We start from the raw sequence: 21195 nt of genomic DNA, 5'->3' as shown, positions 1-21195 counted from the left end.
TATGAGAACTATCGAGGGCAGAGAGATGGTGTTAGTTATACAGTTGTAGTTGAAGATTGCACATCTTCTTTCATATGAGGGGTATGTCAGTGCTTACAACGTTAGCATTGTACACATACTGCTAACCATAATGCTAGAAGCACTTGAAGAGAGAATGGGGCATGATAGCAAAGAGGAACTGAGTGTGAAGAGGACAGATACAATAGAAATATCAAAAACAAGAGAGAAAAGAGATGAAAGAGCAGAGATGGGCTTGTGGACTGGCAAGCAAAATGCTGGCCTGGATCTTGGGTTCAGTTTGCAGATGCAAAGCAGAATTCCTGTATCACCTTGGGAAAGTCCATATTTCTGTGCTGCAGTTCCCCACCGGCAAAACAAGGATAATAATGATACTTTCTCCCATCCATTGTCTTGTTTGTGGACTGTGGTCTCAGTCTCACTTGGGAAACGCTAGACACTTCTGTGATATAAAAATAATTAATAATAATGAAACACAGTGTGTCTTGAGAGCATGTGTTGCCAATTGCAGCAGGGAAAACTGGCAGTAGAAATTCACAGGAGCAATAGAGGATAACTAAATCATCTGACCTGAGGAGAAAAACCAGAGTTGGGATACAACATTTTTGAAGCTTTGTCCCTTATTGTTTGTCATTACTTTAGCATTCCCCAAGTGTCTGAAACAAACTTGCCAATCAGAGTTGGGAATGCAAGAGAACATCAAATCATAGGTAGAAGGTTTGGGAAAATCCATTAAAAACTAACCTAAGCCACTTCCTCCACTTAAAGCGGAAAGAAATCCATCCTTCCAAACTATTCTACAAGTGAACTGTGTGTCTTGGTATAATTCAATATGTCACACGGGAAGTAACTAAAAAAATTTCTGAGTTAACAGTATTTCACAGACAAGGATATGAATTTATATAATGCACATACATTCTGTCCAAGAGACTTTCTGAGGAAATTCAATTTAATTTATATTGCAGGAAAACATTCTGATGTAAATGAATTAATAAGCTTTTTGTTAGTTTGCGGCTGATTGAAGAATCTTTTGAATATATATTCTTGATATAAGAACTAGGGCCTAATTCTATTCCCAGGAAAGTAAATAGTTTTTTCATGGACTTCAGCGGGAGGCTTAAAGATGTTTTGATATGTTCAGTGTTTCTTCCAAAAATATTGTATTGTCTCAGTCAATTTTGTACTTATCTCTGGTAGAAGTTTGAAGCGATTCTTGGTATCTGAGTGTTTTTGTAGCATCCGTCACCATAGTACTGAAGTTTGTACAAAGTAAGTTAAATGTGTGTGGTGAAGTGGCTGTTAGACTTAAAGGAATTTCTGGACCTTTCTAAATTGGTTAATTCTCTCCAGTAGAATAGTCATCCAGCCTTAAATATGCCAAAAAAAACCAACCCCAAAACAAACTCCAAAAAACTGTTCTGTTTACAAAGTGGGGAGCCAACAGTGTAGTTAATGTAGGTTGTAGTGGTGGATGCTCAGCTGTTCTTCAACTAGCCAGTAGAGGGAGCCCATTAACCAACTCAGTCCATTAACCAACTGAATCTAACGTGACATCATCAATTATGATGTTAAGGAAAGAAAGAACTGATCAAACTGTACAAACAACCAAATTAATTTTAGTCCCAATTGTAAATGCCAGAAGACAAAAAGAAATTGGTAGGGACATATTAGCAAAAGCGGGCAGGTGAGTTCAATAAAACTGCCTGAAAATAAGCATTTTAAGGTGTATTTTTAAAAATTAATACCAAGTTTAAATTTGCTCCCAGTTGTACTTTCCAAATACCATTTTTGTAGTGTTGAATCTATGATGCAGGACTACTTTCGAATTTTTTATTTTGCCCGCTAAAAGATTCTACTGGTGGAAGATGCTCTTTTACTGCTTGTCGTACGTATTTAACCACATGAAGTCTAATAGTACTCATTGCATGCTTCTTTGCAAACTTCCGTTTTCCCACATACAGAATAATATTGGCCCTCAAAGCACTTTACAAAGAAGGTCACCATCATTATCTCCATTTTACAGAGTGGGAAAGTTATGCACTGATGTAAACTGCCCAAGATCACCCAGCAGGCCAGTAGCAGAGCTGAGAATAGACCCTGGATCTCTTAAGCCAGGGGTTCTCAAACTGTGGATCAGGACCCCAAAGTGAGTCATGAACCTGTTTTAATGGGGTCACCAGAGCTGGTGTTAGACTTGCCTGGAGCCAGTGTTAGGCTTGCTGGGGCTGAAGCCCAAACCCCGCCATCCAGGGTTGAAGCTGAAGCCTGAGTGGGTGGCGGAGCTCAGGCTTCGGCTTGAGCCCTGGGCAGCAGAGCTCAGGTTACAGACCCCTTGCCTGGGGCTGAAGCGCTTGAGCTTGGGCTTTGGCCCCCTGCCTTGGATGGCAGGGCTCAGGCTTCAGTCACCCCCTCCTGAGGTCAGGTAGTAATTTTAGTTGTTAGAAGGGGGGGTCGCGATGCAGCAAAGTTTGAGAACCTCTGTCCTAAGTCCAAGTACAGTGCTCTGTCCACTAAGCTGCATTATCTCTGATGTGGAGCCTTACGTTGTGTTCACTTTTGGGTGGTGAACAGAACACTCACATTTTAGATGGAATGTTTGAGGGTTTGTCGGGGGGAGAGTTTTGAGGGGGGTGGTTGTGGTTCTAAAATCTGTAACACTGTATGTATTTGTGGATGGATAAACTATTGCTCAGACTTGCTTCGTTTTCTTTCCTCTTCCAATGTATCAGTAGAAATATGAAGGTGCCAACTTCCTTCTTATTAGCGTCACTGTGTGTACGAAACTGTAGTACACGTCCCCCGCAAGCTATCAGCTCTGTCCGTTCCCAAAATCTGTTACCGTTATACCTAAAAAAACAACCAACTTGCTGCCTTCCTCCTTTGGACCTTTGCTGAGGCGGCTGTTTTGTTGGGTTGATGGCAGGATGTGTATCTGATGCTGACCATGTCTAATGAAGAATGTTAAAAAAGAGTGAGCCGTTGCATCGCTAGAGTGAAGAATATGATAACAGAAGGAAACTTCTTCAGAAATCCATGTTCACAGTTAGGGTGACCAGATAACTGTGAAAAAATGGGACAGAGGTGAGGGGTGATAGGCGCCTCTATAAGAAAAAGTCCCAAAAACCAGAACTGTCCCTTTAAAAATGGTACTTCTGGTCACCCTATTCACAGATGAGGCTCTGCAGCTTTGGCAGGTCAGTTAAGCTAGACCTTTGCAACAGTGGTGACTTGCTGGCTTGGATGTTAATTACAAATGATGGGAAATTGCTTTTTTCTGGTCTTTTTATGCCATTTATATAGTTTCCATCCATATGGCTGCTCCTCCCCACTACCTCTGCTTTGTAATTTTTGAGTGTTAATATTGCTTTGTCTCCTTAGCAAGCTTCCTATCACCCAGATGTGAGTGAAGATGTTCGAGCGAGAGCACTGCGATTTGGAACGGAATGTACCCTGGGATACTTGGACCTCCTAGAACATGTCCTCCTGGTAAGAAGGAGCCTATAGGCATGTATTGAAGCTTTGCCAAGAACAAATAATCCCACTGAGCCCTTTTCATAATCATTGCCAAGGTTAACTTTTTATTAGCTTGCTGCAAGTTCCTGACCAAATGGTTAAAATAGCTCACCACTTTCTGAAAAAAGAGAGAAGGAAGCTGGAAGTGTTTGCATAGAGTTCTCTTCTGGAGCTTACTTTATCATGAGTCAGTGAAGGCATCACAGCATCTAAAAATGAGCCCCTTTAAAATCGAACATTGGTATTCTCCAGTGGGTCTCTCTCTTAACCTGATGTTGTAGAACACACACCAATCACCCAAACCACCGATGTTGTGAAAATACCTGGGGGAGCACTACATTCACATGCTTGCCTAACCCTATCCGGAGGTAAGCAAAGGAAATGCTATCTGAGGCCATCCCCAAAGCCCCACCTAAAAGCTCCCCAGCTCTCAGTTTTTTCACTTAAAGTCTTGTGACTAACTCAGTGCACTCTGAAGCTGTGAATACTGAACTGTGTATGCTTTTCTGGAATCTGAACACTTATCTGGTAATATTGTAGCATTGTTTCAACATGGGCATTTCACATGTATAGAAGCATGGGTTGTCTAAGAACAAAGGTTTAATAAAATACCAGACTTTCTTAAGTTGACTTGCAGCTGCAGTCGTCATGTGCGCAACCTCTGAGAAGCTTCTTTTTAGTGGCTGGTGTGTGACATAGGCCTTCTGGGTAGAAATACATTGCCAGGCAGAGATTTTAGTGTGTCTAGTTAAATTAAATTAACGACTGTGTGTAGGAATACAGATAAAGTAAAAAATAGAGGCCCCATTATATTAACGCTTGTCACTAGCAAGGAAGATAGTGTAAGAAAAATTAAACTTGTTAGATCTCATTACTGGAACTTGCCCAGCAGGGAATAATTTGCATTTAAAAGTCTAGTGTATTTTTAGTACAGTTGTACTTGGGGAAATTTGTCATGTTTTATCCACTCTATTGAATATTGCAGTATCTAACTCAGGGGTAGGCAACTTATGGCACGCGTGCTAAAGGCTGACTGTCAGTGGCACTCACACTGCCCGGGTCCTGGCCACCGGTTTGGGGGGATCTGCATTTTAATTTAATTTTAAATTAAGCTTCTTAAACATTTTAAAAACCTTGTTTACTTTACATACAAAAACAGTTTAGTTATATATTACAGACTTATAGAAAGAGACCTTCTAAAAACGTTAAAATGTATTACTGGCACGCGAAACCTTACATTAGAGTGAATAAATGAAGGCTCGGCACACCACTTCTGAAAGGTTGCTGACCCGTGATCTAACTCAACATTATGCATCTTAACAGAGCAAAGACTAATAAGATTTTGCTTGATTCTGCTCCTTCATCTTTTGCCTTCCACTTCTCCCATCTATTCCATTTTCTTAGCAGAGCAGCCTTTCTTACCTCTAGCAGCTTCATTTACAAGGCCTGAGTACACTGTGGAAATTTACCCTAAAATGCCAGCTGACTAAAGCCATGTGTAGATTAGGTTTATGTTACAAGCCCATGCACACCAAGCCAAAATTAGTGAGCATAAAGTTTGTGTAGAAATGAAGATGGATAAGATGATGTCACCATTTTAACTTTCCAGGAGGCTGGATACAAACTCAAGTTCACAGTGTATTCTTGGTTAAAAAGTTGGTTGCACTTTAGAACATAAATAGAATTGCGCTGGATGTTGCTTAATAGCAAGTACAGAAGGACCGCTGCATCAGTCATTTTCAAATGAGGATGGCCAACTTGGCTCTACCCCGTACATTACCCTCTACCTTGGGGCAGTTTCCTCAGCATTCTAACTGGTTGGAGTTGTAGCATAGAACAGGATCAGACAGCCTGCACAGGTTTTTTTTAACTGAACAATTTTCTTGACATAGAATAATAGTTAGCAAGTTTGGACACAATTATTCAGAAGGTGATGGCAAGGCAACTTTCAAGTGAGCTAGAGTCCATACACTTCTTAATCTCTCTGTCTGGTTTAGTGTGCTGAGCTGGTGCATTAGTTTATGATCTCTCAGCAACAAGATTGGTTGGCATCAGACCTTTCAGCTCATTCGTCTTATTGACAGCAGTTGATATGAGTGCTAACAATGTCTTGTTGAGCCTGACAGCTGTAACAGGATTGCTCGAGTGGGACTGTTGACATTCAGAGAGACTGTTTTGTTTGGCAGTCAGAGCCCTTCAAAATACCTAAAAGTTTAAGGTTTAATATCACAATAACCAGGAATCCACATGCCAAAAACTCACTCTGTGCTGGGACTCTGAAGTGTAAAGTGCATGTTAGTGACTTGAGTTCTCACATACAAGCAATATGGCTTTGACATTCTTGTGGATTATCAAATTATCTAGGGCAGTGTTTCCCAAACTTGGGTGCCGTTTGTGTAGGGCAAACCCCTGCGGGCCGGGCCGGTGTGTTTACCTGCCCAGTATGCAGGTCTGGCCAATCATGGCTCCCACTGGCTGTGGTTCACTGCTCCAGGCCAACGGGAGCTGCTGGAAGCGGCATAGGCCGAGGGACGTACTGGCCACCGCTTCCAGCAGCTCCCGTTGGCCTGGAGCAGTGAACCGCGGCCAGTGGGAGCCGCGATCGACCGGACTTGCGGACGCAGCAAGTAAACAAACCGGCCCGGCCCACCAGGGGCTTTCCCTACACAAGCGGCGTCCCAAGTTTGGGAAACACTCATCTAGGGGATAAACATCTCAATCTTGTAGTCAAAAGGGTTGTTAGGTGACCTGTGTGAAGTGATTTGTGTGATCGTACCCCATTTCCCAATGTACTTGTGCACATTTGAGTATGAGTCAGTATCCAGAGAGGTGCACTCAGGAAGAGGGTAAAACATGGAACTATCCTCTCATACCTTCAGATGGCCCCTGCAGGTCAGGGTTGAGGCGCACTGGTGGATCAGTGTGTGAGAAGCTTTTGCTCTATGTCCATTCTGTATTTGTGCTTTGGCTAAATACAGGACTTCAGTCTCCAGCACCTGTCATGAGTTCTAAATACACTTACAGAAAGGTAACTGGAAAACCTCAGAGTTTGTGCACTTACACCCACTCATTTATTTGCCGCTTTGTTGCCATTGTCAAGGGTAGTACTGATGTTACAAATTGTTTCTGCATCAGGAAACATGGTACTTTGCTGTTGTCATGATCACACTGTGTATTTTTTGAATTTTCAGCTGTATGGGAAGGTTAGCTCTGAAAGGCACAATAGTACTGTCTGCTGGGTTGAAGGAGTGTCAAACAGTGCCCTGATTCTAGCTCTCATTGTTGCAGAATGTATTCATTTTGTTAATACGACAGCAGATTGCTTGGCTATTGAGAATTCGGGTACTTATATTTACTATGGAAATGGGGCTCTTCAGCCTTAGGCTCTTTGAAAGTCAGGGATTCATGTGACAGTTAACCTACCACCTGGGTTTCACTAGCATCTTCTGGCACAGTAATGAATGAGGAAATGCGCCATCAATTTCTACATTTGCGTGTTGGTCCTTTTACTGCAGAGCTCACCAGCACTGGAGGAGCTTGGAAGGAAAGCTTGGAAGGAAAGCAGAATTCTTCTAGAAGTATTGAAAATTATATTTGAAATTTCTGCTGTCTTTTGGCATTGACAGGGAAGAATTGTTCTGTCAAAGTTCATTAGTGTTTGTGAATGACACTAAGTTTTAAAATGACTCCATCAACGTGGGGATGCCCAAAATTAAAGCCACATAATTCTTACTGTTTGGGGACCACTCCTCATCTCCCTCAAAAATTAACTTGATTGCAACATCCAAAAGTGTACTGGACACTTCACAGATGATAAAGAAAACATGGTCTTTGCCTGCCCAAAGAACTTACAATCTGCTGACAAATATTTTTTTTGTTCAATATACTATCTAGGATAGTGGTTTTCAACCTGTGGTTCTCAGACCCCTAGGGGTCCACATGCTATGTCTAAGGGGTCTATGAAAGGTTGTCGTTATCACAGAAAGTGTGTTTCAACTAGTGGTCCATGAATCCTGGGAGTCCTCAGGCTATGTCTAAGAATTCCAAAGGGGTCTGCACCTCCATTCAAAACTTTTTAGAGGTCCGTAAATTGAAAAAGTTGAAAACCGCTGACTTAGGAGGGATCAGATCTGACCATTCAATTATAATTCTGTTTGCTAATAAGGAGTTTAAATGTATACTGTGAATCTTTCGTTATTTCAGGCACAGCAGTATTCTTTATATGAACGTACAAGCCTGGTGTGATTTGAAAAGTGCACACGTATTCCATATTTGCACTATATCAGTGACATAATTTGAGCTATGAGGAGACCTCTAGTTTCCACTCTTATCCTTTTTAAATGTGAAAGAAAGATCACCCTTAGCGGACAGATAGTTATTCAGAGTCCATATGCTATATCTGTGGCACTGAACCCTTATTTCCACAAGCAAATCTTTTGTTCATTATTCCATCCTGTTAAGTCAAGTTGAATTCCAGAGAGCAGTACTAAGCAAAAGTGACTATCAAATTCTTCCTCTCAATCCCATCTAAAAAGTTCATGTATCCTTTACTGTAAAATCGTTCCCCTATTTCTCATGTTGCTAGTGCTGGAGTAAATGAAATAATGAATTCTTTCCTCAGTAAGGTATTCTTTTTCGCCCACTTGTAACTTCTGCCAAAGCAAAGATTAGAGTTGGATTCGTAAACCTTGCTTTCTGATACAACAACCGCTTTTCTGTTTCGTTTCTATTCTCTTTTGTATCTGCCTGCTCTGCTGCAGAGCTGCTTTGAGGGTTTCTAATTAGGAGATTATGAAGAATATTAGAAGGAGCAAAAGAGAGCAGAGGTGGGGAATGAATCTCAATTTATAACAAGGATAGTTGGAAGAAACAGTGGCAATGGTGGTAGTGTAAAACATGTAGTTTTGTATACCCATGTAGTTTACATTTGTCCCCAAAATGAAAATGCAACATGAAGCACTTGGCTTGCATTTTAATTTGGTTGAATGTTCTTCATTAATAGATTGACACATGAGATCATCTGTCAAATGTTGAGTACTTACAGAAACAGCCCTGTGGAATACTTTCACAATGATAGGCAGCCTTTCTTTCCTAGCATGGGCTAGATGCCTTGCAAAATCTCGCAACCAGTCTGCTTGGGGTCTTTATTTTAGTTTTGCTTCTGAGTTGTGGGCATTTTTGCATTTTTCTATAGACTCAGATAGTTTTTTGTTTTTTTTTTCCCTAGAGTAGCATCTAATTCATCTAATTCATTTGGAACTTGCAGTGAAAAATTAGCCTCTAATTGCTAATTAATTTTTATCTTTTTATAGATTCTTCAGAAGCCAACTCCAGAGCTGAAGCATCCGTTGGCTGCCTTCTCAAAGCGGGTTGCTGGTGCTGTGACAGAGCTTATCCAGACAGCAGAAGCAATGAAAGGTGGGTCTGACAACCCGCTTAGTTAATATACAGAGTGGTTCCAGAAATGACAAGAGAAGTTAAATACTTACCTAGATGTTAATTTTCATAGTTCGTTTTTGATATTTAAAAACTTTGTAATTCCCTGGCCCACCTCCACTTACCCTGGTACAACTTAATTGCACAAAAATGTTATAATTGGCTGCTCTCCCCCAGCAATGGATTTGATATGGGTCACCAGGCCCATTCCCCACAGCAAGAGAACCTGCACAATAGTTTTTAAGTACAGTTTGCACTAGGGCTGTCGATTAATTGCAGGTAACTCACACGATTAACTCAGAAAAAAGAATTGATTAAAAAAATTAATCACGATTAATCACACTGTTAAACAATAGAATACCAATTGAAATTTATGAAATATTTTGGATATTTTTCTGCATTTTCAAATATATTGATTTCTTTTACAACACAGCGTACCCAAAGTGCACAGTGCTTCCTTTATATTATTATTTTTATTACAAATATTTGCACTATAAAAATTATAAACAAAAGAAATAGTATTTTTCAATTCACTTCATACAAGTACTGTAGTGCAGTCTCTTTATCATGAAAGTGTAACTTAAAACGTAGATTTGGGGGGGTGGTATATAACTGCATTCAAAAAGAAATCAGTGTTAAACTTTAGAGCCTACAAGTCTACTCAGTCCTACTTCTTGTTCAGCCAATCACTAAGACAAACAAGTCTGTTTACATTTACGGGAGATAATGCTGCCTGCTTCTTATTTTCAATGTTACCTGAAAGTGAAAACAGGCACTTTTGTAGTCAGCGTTCCAAGGTATTTACATGCCAGATATGCTAAACATTCATATGCCCCTTCATTCTTTGGCCACCATTCCATGCTGTTGATGCTCATCAAAAAAATAATACATTAATTAAATTTGTGACTGAACTACCTGAGGGAGAATTGTATGTCTCTTATTGTGTTTTAATCACATTTCTTGTTATAGCAGTCTCGAATGATGACCCAGCACATGTTCATTTTAATAACACTTTCACAGCAGATTTGACAAAACGCGAAGAAGGTACCCATGTGAGATTTCTAAAAATAGCTATGGCACTCGACCCAAAGGGCTTGGCTACACTGGCGCTTTACAGCGCTGCAACTTTCGCGCTCAGGGGTATGAAAAAACACCCCCCGAGCGCTGCAAGATACAGCGCTGTAAAGCCTCAGTGTAAACAGTGCCGCAGCGCTGGGAGCGCGGCTCCCAGCGCTGGAAGCTACACCTGTAGAGGATGTGGTTTACGTGCAGCGCTGGGAGAGCTCTCTCCCAGCGCTGGCGCTCCGACCACACTCACACTTGAAATTTCAAGTGTAGCCATACCCAAAGTTTAAGAATCCGAAGTGCCGTCCAAAATCTGAGAGTTTGGCTACACTTGCAGCTGTACAGCACTGGGAGTTAAAGCTGTCTTCGTACAGCTGTGTAGGGAAAGCGCGGCAGTGTGGCCACACTGACAGCTACCAGCGCTGCAGTGTGGCCACATTTGCAGCGGTGTTGGGAGTGGTGCATTATGGTTAGCTATCCCAGCGTTCAAGCGGCTGCAATGTGCTTTTCAAAAGAGAGGGGTGGGGTGGAGTGTGACAGGGAGCATGGGGGAGAGAGAGTGAGTGGATTTTTGGAGCCGACACTGTGTCAGCTCCCTGCCTTGCAAATTCTGACCACTTCCCCCACCCCTCTCTCATTCATTCTTAAATGCAAATAATCTTCAAACCAGATAAGCAGCTGCTCCCACAGACTCTCTCCCCCGCCCCGCCCTGCTGTTTCTCTCCTCAAGCAAACACTAGCTGTGGACATTCCCTGCCTGCCTCTGCTCGAGCAAACAATTGCTGTGTTTGTTTTTTTAGATAAGCACCTCCGGGAGCCCAGAGTTCATAACAAAACAAAGAGAGGCATCACAACAAAACAAAGAGAGTTCTTTAGTTAAAAGCATTATGGGAAAATTCTGGAGGTCAGTTACAGCTAATAAGATTAATCACTGTTTACACTGGCACTCCAGCACTGCAGCGCCGGCTCTGTTCTCTTTATTCCTCTCGTCCATGTGGAGTACAACCAGTGCTGTAGCCAGGGAGATACAGCGCTGTATGTGCCTTGCCAGTGTGGACGGGGAGTAAGTTACAGCTCTGTAAAGCCACCACCAGCTGCTGTAAGGCCTTGGCTACACTGGCGCTTTATGCGCTACAACTTTCTCGCTCAGGGGTGTGAAAAAAACACACCCCTGAGTGCTGCAAGATGCAGCGCTGTAAAGTGCAGTGTAAACAGTGCCGCAGCCCTGGGAGCACGGCTCCCAGCGCTGCAAGCTAATCCCCATGAGGAGGTGGAGTACATGCAGTGCTGGGAGAGCTCTCTCCCAGCACTGGCGCTGCAACCACATTCACACTTCAAAGTGCTGCCGCAGCAGCGCTCCCACAGCAGCACTTTGGAGTTTTGAGTATAGCCATACCTTGCCTCTCAAGTGTAGCCAAGCCCTGAGAGGGACAAGATGTGGACCATGCTTTCGGAAGTCTTAAAAGAGCAGCACTCCGATGCAGAAACTACACAACCTGAACCACCAAAAAAGAAAATCGACCTGCTGGTGGCATCTGACTCACATGATGAAAATGCACATGCATTGGTATGCTCTGCTTGGATCATTATTGAGCAGAATTTTTCATCAGCATGGACACATATCCTCTGAAATGGTGGTTGAAGCATGAAGGGGGACACGAATCTTTAGTGCATCTGGCACATAAATATCTTTCAATGCTGGCTACAACAGTGCCATGCAAATGCCTGTTCTCATTTTCAGATGATTATTATAAACAAGAAGCGGGCAACATTATCTCCTGCAAATGTTAACAAACTTGTTAGTCTGACCAAGACTGAACAAGAAGCAGGACTGAGTGAATTTGTAGGCTCTAAAGTTTTACATTGTTTTATTTTTGAATGTAGTTATTTTTTATACATAATTCTACATTTGTAAATTCAACTTTCATCATAAAGAGATTGCAGTACAGTACTTGTATTAAGCAAATTGAAAAATGCTATTTTGTTTTTTACAGTGCAAATATTTGTAATAAAAATAAATATAAAGTGAACACTGTACACTTTGTATTCTGTCGTAATTGAAATCAATATATTTGAAAATGTAGAAAACATCCACAAATATTTAAATAAATGGTATTATATTATTGTTTAACAGCGTGATTAATCATGATTACTTCTTTTTAATCACATGATTAATCATGATTAATTTTTTTAATCACTTGACAGCCCTAGTTTGCACAGTGCCCCTACTCAGGGAATGGTTAACATCTCCACCAAGCACTGAATCGATTATCTCCACACTGACCTTGAGCAGTTAGGAAGAGTTTGGATCCAGCTTGCAGGAAATAGCCCAGAGCAGCCATCAGCCACTCTGCTACCATAGTGAGCAACAGTGGGTAGAACTACAAGATTCAGTATTGGTTGCCTCAGGACGCTATAGTTTTTCCAGAGCAAGGTGATACATTCACCATGAGACTCTATTCCTGTAACCAAGCCCAGGCTGCTAGGTTTAACAAAGGGGAAGAATGCCCAGAACAGTTCCACTGTGCGTGACCCCACCAATACAGCTCTACAGGTGACATCTTTGTCTCTCTGTGATGGGCAGTCTGCCCCTTAAGGGTAGCAGTGCATAATGGTCAGCCAATCCCATCATGTGGCTTGTTCCTTTAAGATTTTTAGAGTCCAGTATATATAATATATATACATAGATGTGTGCACACAAAGCCTAGTAGATATTTGTAGAAAGGATCCGCTCTCGCCCAACCAGTTGGGGATGAGCTGAAAGACAAGGACCAGCATAAATGCTGCCTCCTCCCTCATAGTTGGGCACACACTAGCAGGAGATGACTGACCCTCTGAGCCTGAGGACTAATTGGGGGGGAAAGGGCCAGTGGAGGGAGAAGCTGGTTTAGGTCCTACAGCTGGCTAAAGTACACCTTGCTCCAGGAATGCTGGGGACTCCTGGCTGAAGGAGGGAGGTAACAGCTGCCTGAATTACCCAACTCCAGGGGAAGGGCTGGGGTCCTGCCTCATAACAAGACAGAGACTGATGTATACGCTGCTGCAGAAGAAGAGCTGGGGACTCCTGGCTGAAGGAGGGAGGTAATAACTGTCTGACTTGCCTGGCTCCAGGAAAGCAGTTCTGGGACCGGCGTTCCATAAGAGGAACCGGGAACTGCACTGGAGCCCAGGTGGGGGCAAAAGACCTCTTGTTTACCTTAAATTGGGACTATTGTGTAAGGTGGTGTTTATTCTGAGACTTTGAGTACCCCAGAAGGGGATTGAATTTTCAAGTGACCTGGCCATGAGGCTAAGCCACAGAACATCCAGATGGAGGCGATTAACAGAAGGAGGCAAACAAGGGGGTGGCCCAGCAGCCACACCCAGGCTGGTGGAGTGATTCTGTGGATGTGGGTTCAACTTGGGGCTGGGCTCCATGACACTTCCATACACCTACAGCATATGGTCTCCAAAAATCTGTCACAATTTGGTTCTGTCTGATACTTCTTCCATGGCACTCTAGCCTCCTCTTTCATATACTTTGTCACAGTCATCTGTGAACCATTGAGAATGAAGCCGTCACACAGATGCATTCAGGAGCCCTAGTAGCAGAGAACAAAATGTAATTGAAGTCCCACAAAATTATCAATGGAATGGCAACTGGATGAACAGTGCTTTTTCTCCTGCCTGCCTGGAGGCCCAGTGGTTCTGCTAATCCCTAAAGGCAGACCACCAAAATAGGTTCATTGCCCTTCTGCGATCGTTGTGTCCCAACTTCAAATCAAGTCAGCTCATTACAAAGTTACATCCAATCTCCAAGGCTGATGCAAACACCTCAGTCCAGACTCCAGAATGCATCCAACCTTGAGTGTGGAACTTCAACATCCCAGGCTATCACTACAGTGGTGAATCAAAGAAATAAAAGGAAATTAAAAGTTGAGTGATTCTTTGAGCATTCTCCCAGATAGGAAGAAATTGCAGCGATTAAAAATGAAATTGTGTAGCAGGGTTGGGTTTATTAAGGGCATAAGCATGTTTATATTCATGACTCAATTTCTTAGAAAAAGTTTCTTGTATTTTATGCTAAAATCATGGGTGAGCAATGCATTATAGATGTTTATTGCTCTTTGATTTTATAACTGATTTTTGTCTAAATTTTCATCCACTGGTTTGGGCAGACTCCTAAAATCGCAACTCTAAAACAAAGAGTACGATAAACAAGAGGAATTATATTATCAAGGAGTTGTAAATCTACCGAGATGCTTATTGAGGTAGTGAAAGAAATATTACTCTGCCATTAATAAAGTGAATTGAGTACAGGGTGTTCTGGAAGTGTTAGTTGAATGAGCACATTTACATAACCAGCAAATAGGCACATAAATATTTTAACATTATTGGCAATGTAACATGAAAATCATTTCAGTGCTACTTATTCTTACATTGGAAAAAGGATATCTAGTAAAACTACACTTGTTTGCTTATCCTGTCATAAGTTTGGCATATAATTGTCCTGATTTTAGTTGTAATGTAGTATCAGTCTCACCAGAGGGTTAAAAATAATTCTCTTCTATGTGAGTTTTCTACACCATTCCCGGTAAGTTGCAGAATTTTGGAGTGAACTGCTTCTGAACATTTGTTTTGTGAGGTCTGCAAAAGTGTAAGATCTTTCCTTTCCAGAGAATGTTCAGCCTTGTATGTGTAGGAGAAACTTCCTTATTGGCACTGGGATTAAAAGAGCACTGATCACTCTTGTGTTTTCCATGGATGGGTGCTAGCCCTGTCTCCCTAGCCGCTGTAGAAGGGGACTTACCGAGAACTGTTAGTCAGACCATGATCTCCTGAATAGTCTAATACATCCTTTGTGTTCCTTTGTCACAGTTCTCAGACAATGCATCTGTCAGCCTTGGTCAAGGAAAGCACACTAGAATCTTTCTAAGTAACAGCCATGATTAAACATATTTGGCTGATACAGTAGTTCAGTACCTAGTGTAGACATTGCTTTTGAAGGAGCAATTCAGAGTTTCTTTTCTTACACAAGTTCTTAATCAAGCCACTTTCATAATAGAACATTATGGCTAAGTGCTCTTTCCATTCTGACTTGTCTTTTGCAGTTAGTGGCTTAAAGTATAGTATTTTATACCATTAATGGTATTAAAATGTGGTCTCCGTATTATACACACACACTGTATTTAGCACATAGTTTTGAGATGTGACAGGGAATCAGCCTGGTCAAAAGGCACTAACAATGCTACTGAAGTTATTGTCTTCCCCTCTGTTAATTTCAGGCACGGAGTGGGTGGATCCAGAGGACCCGACAGTCATTGCTGAAACAGAGCTATTGGGGGCTGCAGCTTCAATTGAGGCTGCAGCAAAGAAGTTAGAGCAGTTGAAACCACGAGCCAAGCCGAAGGTGAGTGTCCATCTTCCATGTTCTTTTTAAAGTTAATGCTGCAGAAATGCAAATAACTGGTATCGTGGTGGTGGTTGGAACAATCAATCCTTACATTGTCCTCAGCTGGTGCCAGTAGAAGCTACACGTTTCAGACAAGCTAGGCTTGACTTACCACAAAGGCAAAAGATATTTGGTGGCTCTTTCAAGTGGTGGGCGTGCAAGTAATAGATTTCATTCACTTTTCTCTGTCTAAAAAATCTTCTCTGATGTGAAAGATCATTCTTGTTCTTCAGTTCCAGAGGTTTTTGAGCCCACTCACTCACTCTTCAATGTGTGTGCAGTGTGTTATGGGAGGTTGTGGCCAAAAGATCTTATAAGATCAACACACAGTATTTAACTTCTAGCAAACAGGTGTCTCCTTTTAAACTCTTTGTTTAAAATAGAAACTGATTCTTCTATGCCTGTTTTCTCTTAATTCTATAAAGGGAAATATATAAATGAAGGTCCCATATGAATGCTTATGTAGTCTCATATTTTTGTGTGTTTCAGATATGTCCATGAGAATATTTTAAAGTGAAATGGAATTAACTGCTTGCATGTGTATCAGAGGAATTATATGGCAATTATTATAAACTGAAGTAGTTAGTGTACTTGCACAGTTCAGGGAGTGGGGGCATGACACAGAATCACTTCACTCCACAGTGTAGAGCTCCTGGCAAGTTTTGGAATAAATCTCCATGAGACCCAGGACTGGGCCTCTTTTAATAAAAATAAGGCATGCCATTAACTTCAGAAAGCAATGCTGTGGTCATGTCCTTTTCTCAGTGGCTTCACAGTTATCGGACTTTGTTGTAAGCAGATGACGAGTCTTTTCAAGAAAGCAGGTTCTAAAGGTCATTCAGCGTCAGACCGTTGTTGTCAGGAAATTGTGGTATTTTCTGTCATTCAGGAGCATAAGATCAAGACAGCTTTTTTATAGCCTCACAAGGTGGGCTGTGATGATGCCCACTGCTTGGGAAATTTTTCTTTCAGTGGATTTTGTAATTGGTACATTGATTTTTTGTGAAGAAAGAAAGTCGCTTGTAATGAGATTATACAGAGTGGAGAATTGAGGCTGGAAACCTCTAACACCTTTTCTACAAAACCACTACACAGTAGCATATCTGAGTTGCCTAGTAACCTTGAAACCATTCTCCTGCTAACATCTAAACCACTCCATTGGCCATTGTCATTTAAAAATGAATACAAATCCTACACCTGCTCCTCATTTAATATGTTAATTTGGGTATTCAGTCTGCCTGTGCTTTATTGAGCTCTTTCTTTGTTATTTTGTGGAAAACACATTCTTATCTCTGGATCGATATTTCATTTTGGAATAAAACTTTCCTTCCATCACTCATAATTCAGTATATCTTTCACAAACATTTACTGTAATGCAAGTGAAAGGTGCTGGAATGATCCTGCTGGATATTTCAAACTCTCTATTTCTCCACAGAGCAGAGAACAGCATCAAAGTGCACTTCCTTTCACTGTCCCATCAATGTGTTTCAATATCTCCCTATAGGGGGAAGAATGCTTTAGGTAGCTCACTCTTAGATGTTTCAATCTTAAACTTCTGTATCAACAAAGTGTCTCCGTCATTCAAATCTAAACTAGTAATTAGGCAACATCTGTTCTCTTATACACAGTCCACCAAATACAGAAACATAAAAACTGCTATATTGGATCAGACCAAAGGTCCATCTACCCCAGTATCCTGCCTCTGGCGGTGGCCATTAGCTTCAGAAAAAAGTTGCTGGAGAGCCTGCAATAGACCTCAGCCTGCAGAGAAAGTTTCCTCCTCACTCCTCTTAATTAGAGGTGGATTTACAACCTGAAGTCTGAGGGTCTGGATCCTTTCCAAAATTCTTGGGGTTTTGTGGGATTTTTTTGCTTGTTTGTTTTAATCCTTACTATTTTAGCTCTGTCTATGTTCCAGTTTATTAATATAATAGAAATGAAACAATAAAGCTAACACTTGTTCTAATTTTGTACTTGAGCTGCACTAGTTTTGTTCCCTCTCTATATAACCTTTATTTTTTATTCCATTTCCCTTTTCTTTTTGTTGTGCCCCCACCCCATTGCATCTCTGAACCACACACCTCCCGTTGTTGTCTTAATAAGATTCAGAAGGATAGAGTGGAGCCAGCAACTTTCCTCTTCAGGAGAATCATTCCTGTCTCAGAGAACATTCTCTGTGAAGGAATAGGTCTGTGAACTCCTGGCCATGTTTTATTGTATAATGTACATTTCTTCTGAATTAAACACAACAGCCTGGCTATGGAGCAGATACAGTCTCTCGCCTTGCAAAAGCTTAAATGCTCCGACTACTAGTACAATGTGCAGATGATGTTTTAGTACTTGTCTTGTTTCTGAGATTGTGTATCTAAAAATATTTTGAGGAAGACCCTCCTTATCTGTTCCTCCTTCAGGTGTACTACAAACTGTCTTGGATTTTAATTGTGGCGTCCAAGGGGAAAAATGGTCTGCTGAGGTGTACAAACTTTTCTGTTCATTATATAAAACAGGTTATAGTGGGTGATATGTCCTTTACAACACAGTTATGGATTTACACTGATTGTGGCGTCTTTTTTGGTAGGTTGAATATCTTTTGCTTTGGGACCTTATATTGCCTGTTCTAATATAACTTGGTCCTTGATTTATAAGGATACCACCTGGTACAAAATACACCTCTATCCCGATATAACGCTGTCCTCGGGAGCCAAAAATTTTTACCATGTGTGATGGGGCAAGGCCAGATGGCTACAGTAAAGTACTGAGGAACAGGTATGTTAGCCCCAGGCTACACAAATTCCTGGTACCATGGTAACCAAATGGCAGTTGCTCCAGGTTAATCAAGGCACTTGGGGCCAATTAAGATCTTTCTAGAAGGCAGTGGAGATAGCTACGTTGATTGGGACACCTAAAGCCAATCATGGGCTGGTTGGAATTAGTTAAAAGCCTCCCAGTTAGTGAGATTCACGTGTGAGGAGCTGGTGAGCAAGAGGTGCAAGGAGCTGAGAGTGAGAGGGTGTACTGCTGGAGGATTGAGTCGTCAAGCATTATCACACACCAGGAAGAAGGTCCTGTGGTGAGGATAAAGAGGGTGTTTGGAGGAGGCCATGGGGAAGTAACCCAGGGAGTTGTAGCTGTCATGTAACTGTTACAGGAGGCACTATAGACAGCTGCAATCCACAGGGCCCTGGGCTGCAACCCGGAGTAGAGGGTGGGCCCCGGGTTCCCCCCAAACCTCCCAATTCCTGATCAGACACAGGAGGAGTTGACCCAGACTGTGGGTTTCACCGGAGGGAAAGATCACTGAGGTGAGCAGATCCGCCAATAAGTGCAGGACCCACCAAGGTAGAAGAGGAACTTTGTCACACATGTTATAGGTGAAACCGTGTTATATCGAACTTGCTTTGATCCGCCGGAGCGCTCAGCCCTGTCCCCCCGGAGCGCTGTTTTACTGCGTTATATCCAAATCCATGTTATATTGGGTCGCATTATATCGAGGTAGAGGTGTAACTACCCAAAAGAGCACGTTAAAAAAAAGAAAAGAAAAAGTGGTCTCTGTATTTATTTTATGGAATTAAAAATTACATGTTTCATTTACTCTTACGATGGAAAAAATTGTTATAGAAAAACAACATTGTGGCTTGGGTACGTCACCAGAGACCATTGCTGTATGTGCATTATATTCCTGTTGGTGCACTCTTCATGCCTCCGTGCAGGCTTATGCCTTTAAACACAAGGCAAGGGGTTGCGTCTTTAGCAGTCGATAACAGTTCGCTGCTGTTAGCCTTCAGCAGTGTGTCTTTTTCCCCCCCAAGATGAATCAAACCTGGATGCCTTTTCTGCAGGGCTCTGTGTGATATGTTTGATATATTAGGTTGTTATTTAATCCAACTATATATCAAACATATTCCTATAGTGTCCTGCCCTGTCTCCGGGGGTTTATAAAGTAGTATAAGGCAATATGAAGGAATACTTTAAATCACAAGCAGATTTAGAAGACTTCCTGCAGACTCTCATTCTAATCTGATTTTTTTTTAAACCATATACAGTGAAGTGCTCTTTTTAATAGGGTTGTTCTTGGGGAGATGTGTAAGTTGCATAGGTTCATTTATAATGGGTAGCAGCCATGCAAGTACTGAATCTCATAGGAGTGGTCTCTTGTGTTTACCTGGCTTTGTGCAGTGACTTACCCTTGTTGCTATATCTTTATTAAATTGAAGCTGAGAGGCACATCAGAAGAAACATAGTTTGTCTTTCATGACTGTTGTCAACAAGTTAATGATGGTTCACTCATTCTTCTACTGATCCTGAATCTATTCATGCTGTCCTTTACATTTGAAGGATGTGTAGGAAACTGGTTAAAAGTAAGGAAGTGAGAAAAATATCTGTATCTAACTCTTGAAAAAATAACAGCATGGTATTTTTGTCACTGTTTTGTGACATAATGTTTTATCCTACACCATGTTGTAGTTGGCCCAGTGATTTGTGTTTATTTTTTGTGATCTCATGTGGCAGACTCTCTCTCCCTCCACCTACCTACAGATCATAGAATCATCAAAGCATATGATAACTCTATTAGCCTAAATTTGTGGAAATAGATGTTGACTTTGATTTTTTTTAAAACATTATTAAGTCTCATGAGCATTGTTTTTAAAGTGACCCAAATTGCCATCTCAAGGGACTAAAGATATAAACAGTGGAATTTTGTGTCACATATCATGTGAGGAAGTCTGGTTTCATGTTCATGCATTCTGAGAACTGCATAATTTGAGAGCAATATTGATGAAAATGAACAAAAACAATTTGTGACACAAAAAAAGGTAGCCAAATGTCATTGGACAATGATTCCTCCTGTAGCACTTCTTGTGCTGTTCAGTCTTGGATTGTATATGTGGTGACCAGTTTGGACCTCTCATTTTGAGGTATACCCTTCAAACCACACTGGTAGGGTGTAGATGAACACAAGTATGGACCTTTTGTTGTGCCCAGCAGGATGTGCAACAGTTGGTCAAGCTGGTTGTGTTCCAAGACCATCATGCGGGGTGGGTAAGCATGCCCACAAGCATGACTAAGCAGTAGTTGTCCTCTGCACTGAGCCCTCTGTCTCCAGCCCTCTGTGTACCTACTTTTTACTTATGTGTCAAGGACAAAAATAATGGGAAGGAATGGACAGAGTGGACCTGTTGAAGAAAATAGCAGAGTAAGCTCAATTCCCCTCTGGTTACATGGAGATGCTGCATAGGACTGGTCAAAAGTTTCCATTGAGAGTGGTTTTCGACAAAACCCAATTTACCCAGGCAAGCAGCTGCTTTCCACAGAAAATGTTTGACTTCTAGCTGGAAAACAGAAAACTGGGACGTATTTAGCTAACTAAAAAAAATTGGGGTTTAGTTTTTTGAAAAAGTCAAGATTTTTGCTGAAAACTTGAGTAAAAACAAGAAAATTCATTTTCATAGAAATTTTCTGTGGAGGGAAAAACCTGTTTTCCAGCCAGCTCTAGTGCTTAGCTATTCATTCCCATGATAGGTCTTATGCCTGCCCCTATGTAGCAGTACCTTAGTAGCTGCACCATAGCTTTCTCATTGATGTGACATGTAATTCCCCTGCAATTCTTTTTCAACTAGTCATTTTTACATTGTGTTTTTATGTACAGCAATGAGCACATCATGCTATGCTGAATGAATCCCATACAGGTACTTTTCTTCCCCATCTGGGGTTGGTTCTCTGGAAATTTATAG

At 41.5% G+C, this 21195-nt stretch overlaps 1 protein-coding gene across 4 annotated transcripts in view; it reads left to right on the top strand.

Annotated features, from left to right (window-relative positions):
* The window catches only part of TLN2 (talin 2), a 357752-nt gene that overhangs the window by 321191 nt on the left and 15366 nt on the right, over positions 1-21195 (top strand). For all 4 annotated transcript variants that reach the window (XM_050966960.1, XM_050966961.1, XM_050966962.1 and 1 more), the window contains 3 exons: positions 3397-3504; positions 8844-8949; positions 15297-15421. In XM_050966960.1, the coding sequence (XP_050822917.1) occupies positions 3397-3504; positions 8844-8949; positions 15297-15421 (339 nt within the window). The remainder of the gene's footprint in view (positions 1-3396; positions 3505-8843; positions 8950-15296; positions 15422-21195) is intronic.

This window comes from Gopherus flavomarginatus, chromosome 9 (genome assembly GCF_025201925.1).
Source record: "Gopherus flavomarginatus isolate rGopFla2 chromosome 9, rGopFla2.mat.asm, whole genome shotgun sequence".
Taxonomy (NCBI): Eukaryota; Metazoa; Chordata; order Testudines; family Testudinidae; genus Gopherus; species Gopherus flavomarginatus.
Note: the sequence above shows the minus strand (reverse complement) of the source record. Positions and strands in the feature narration are given on the sequence as shown.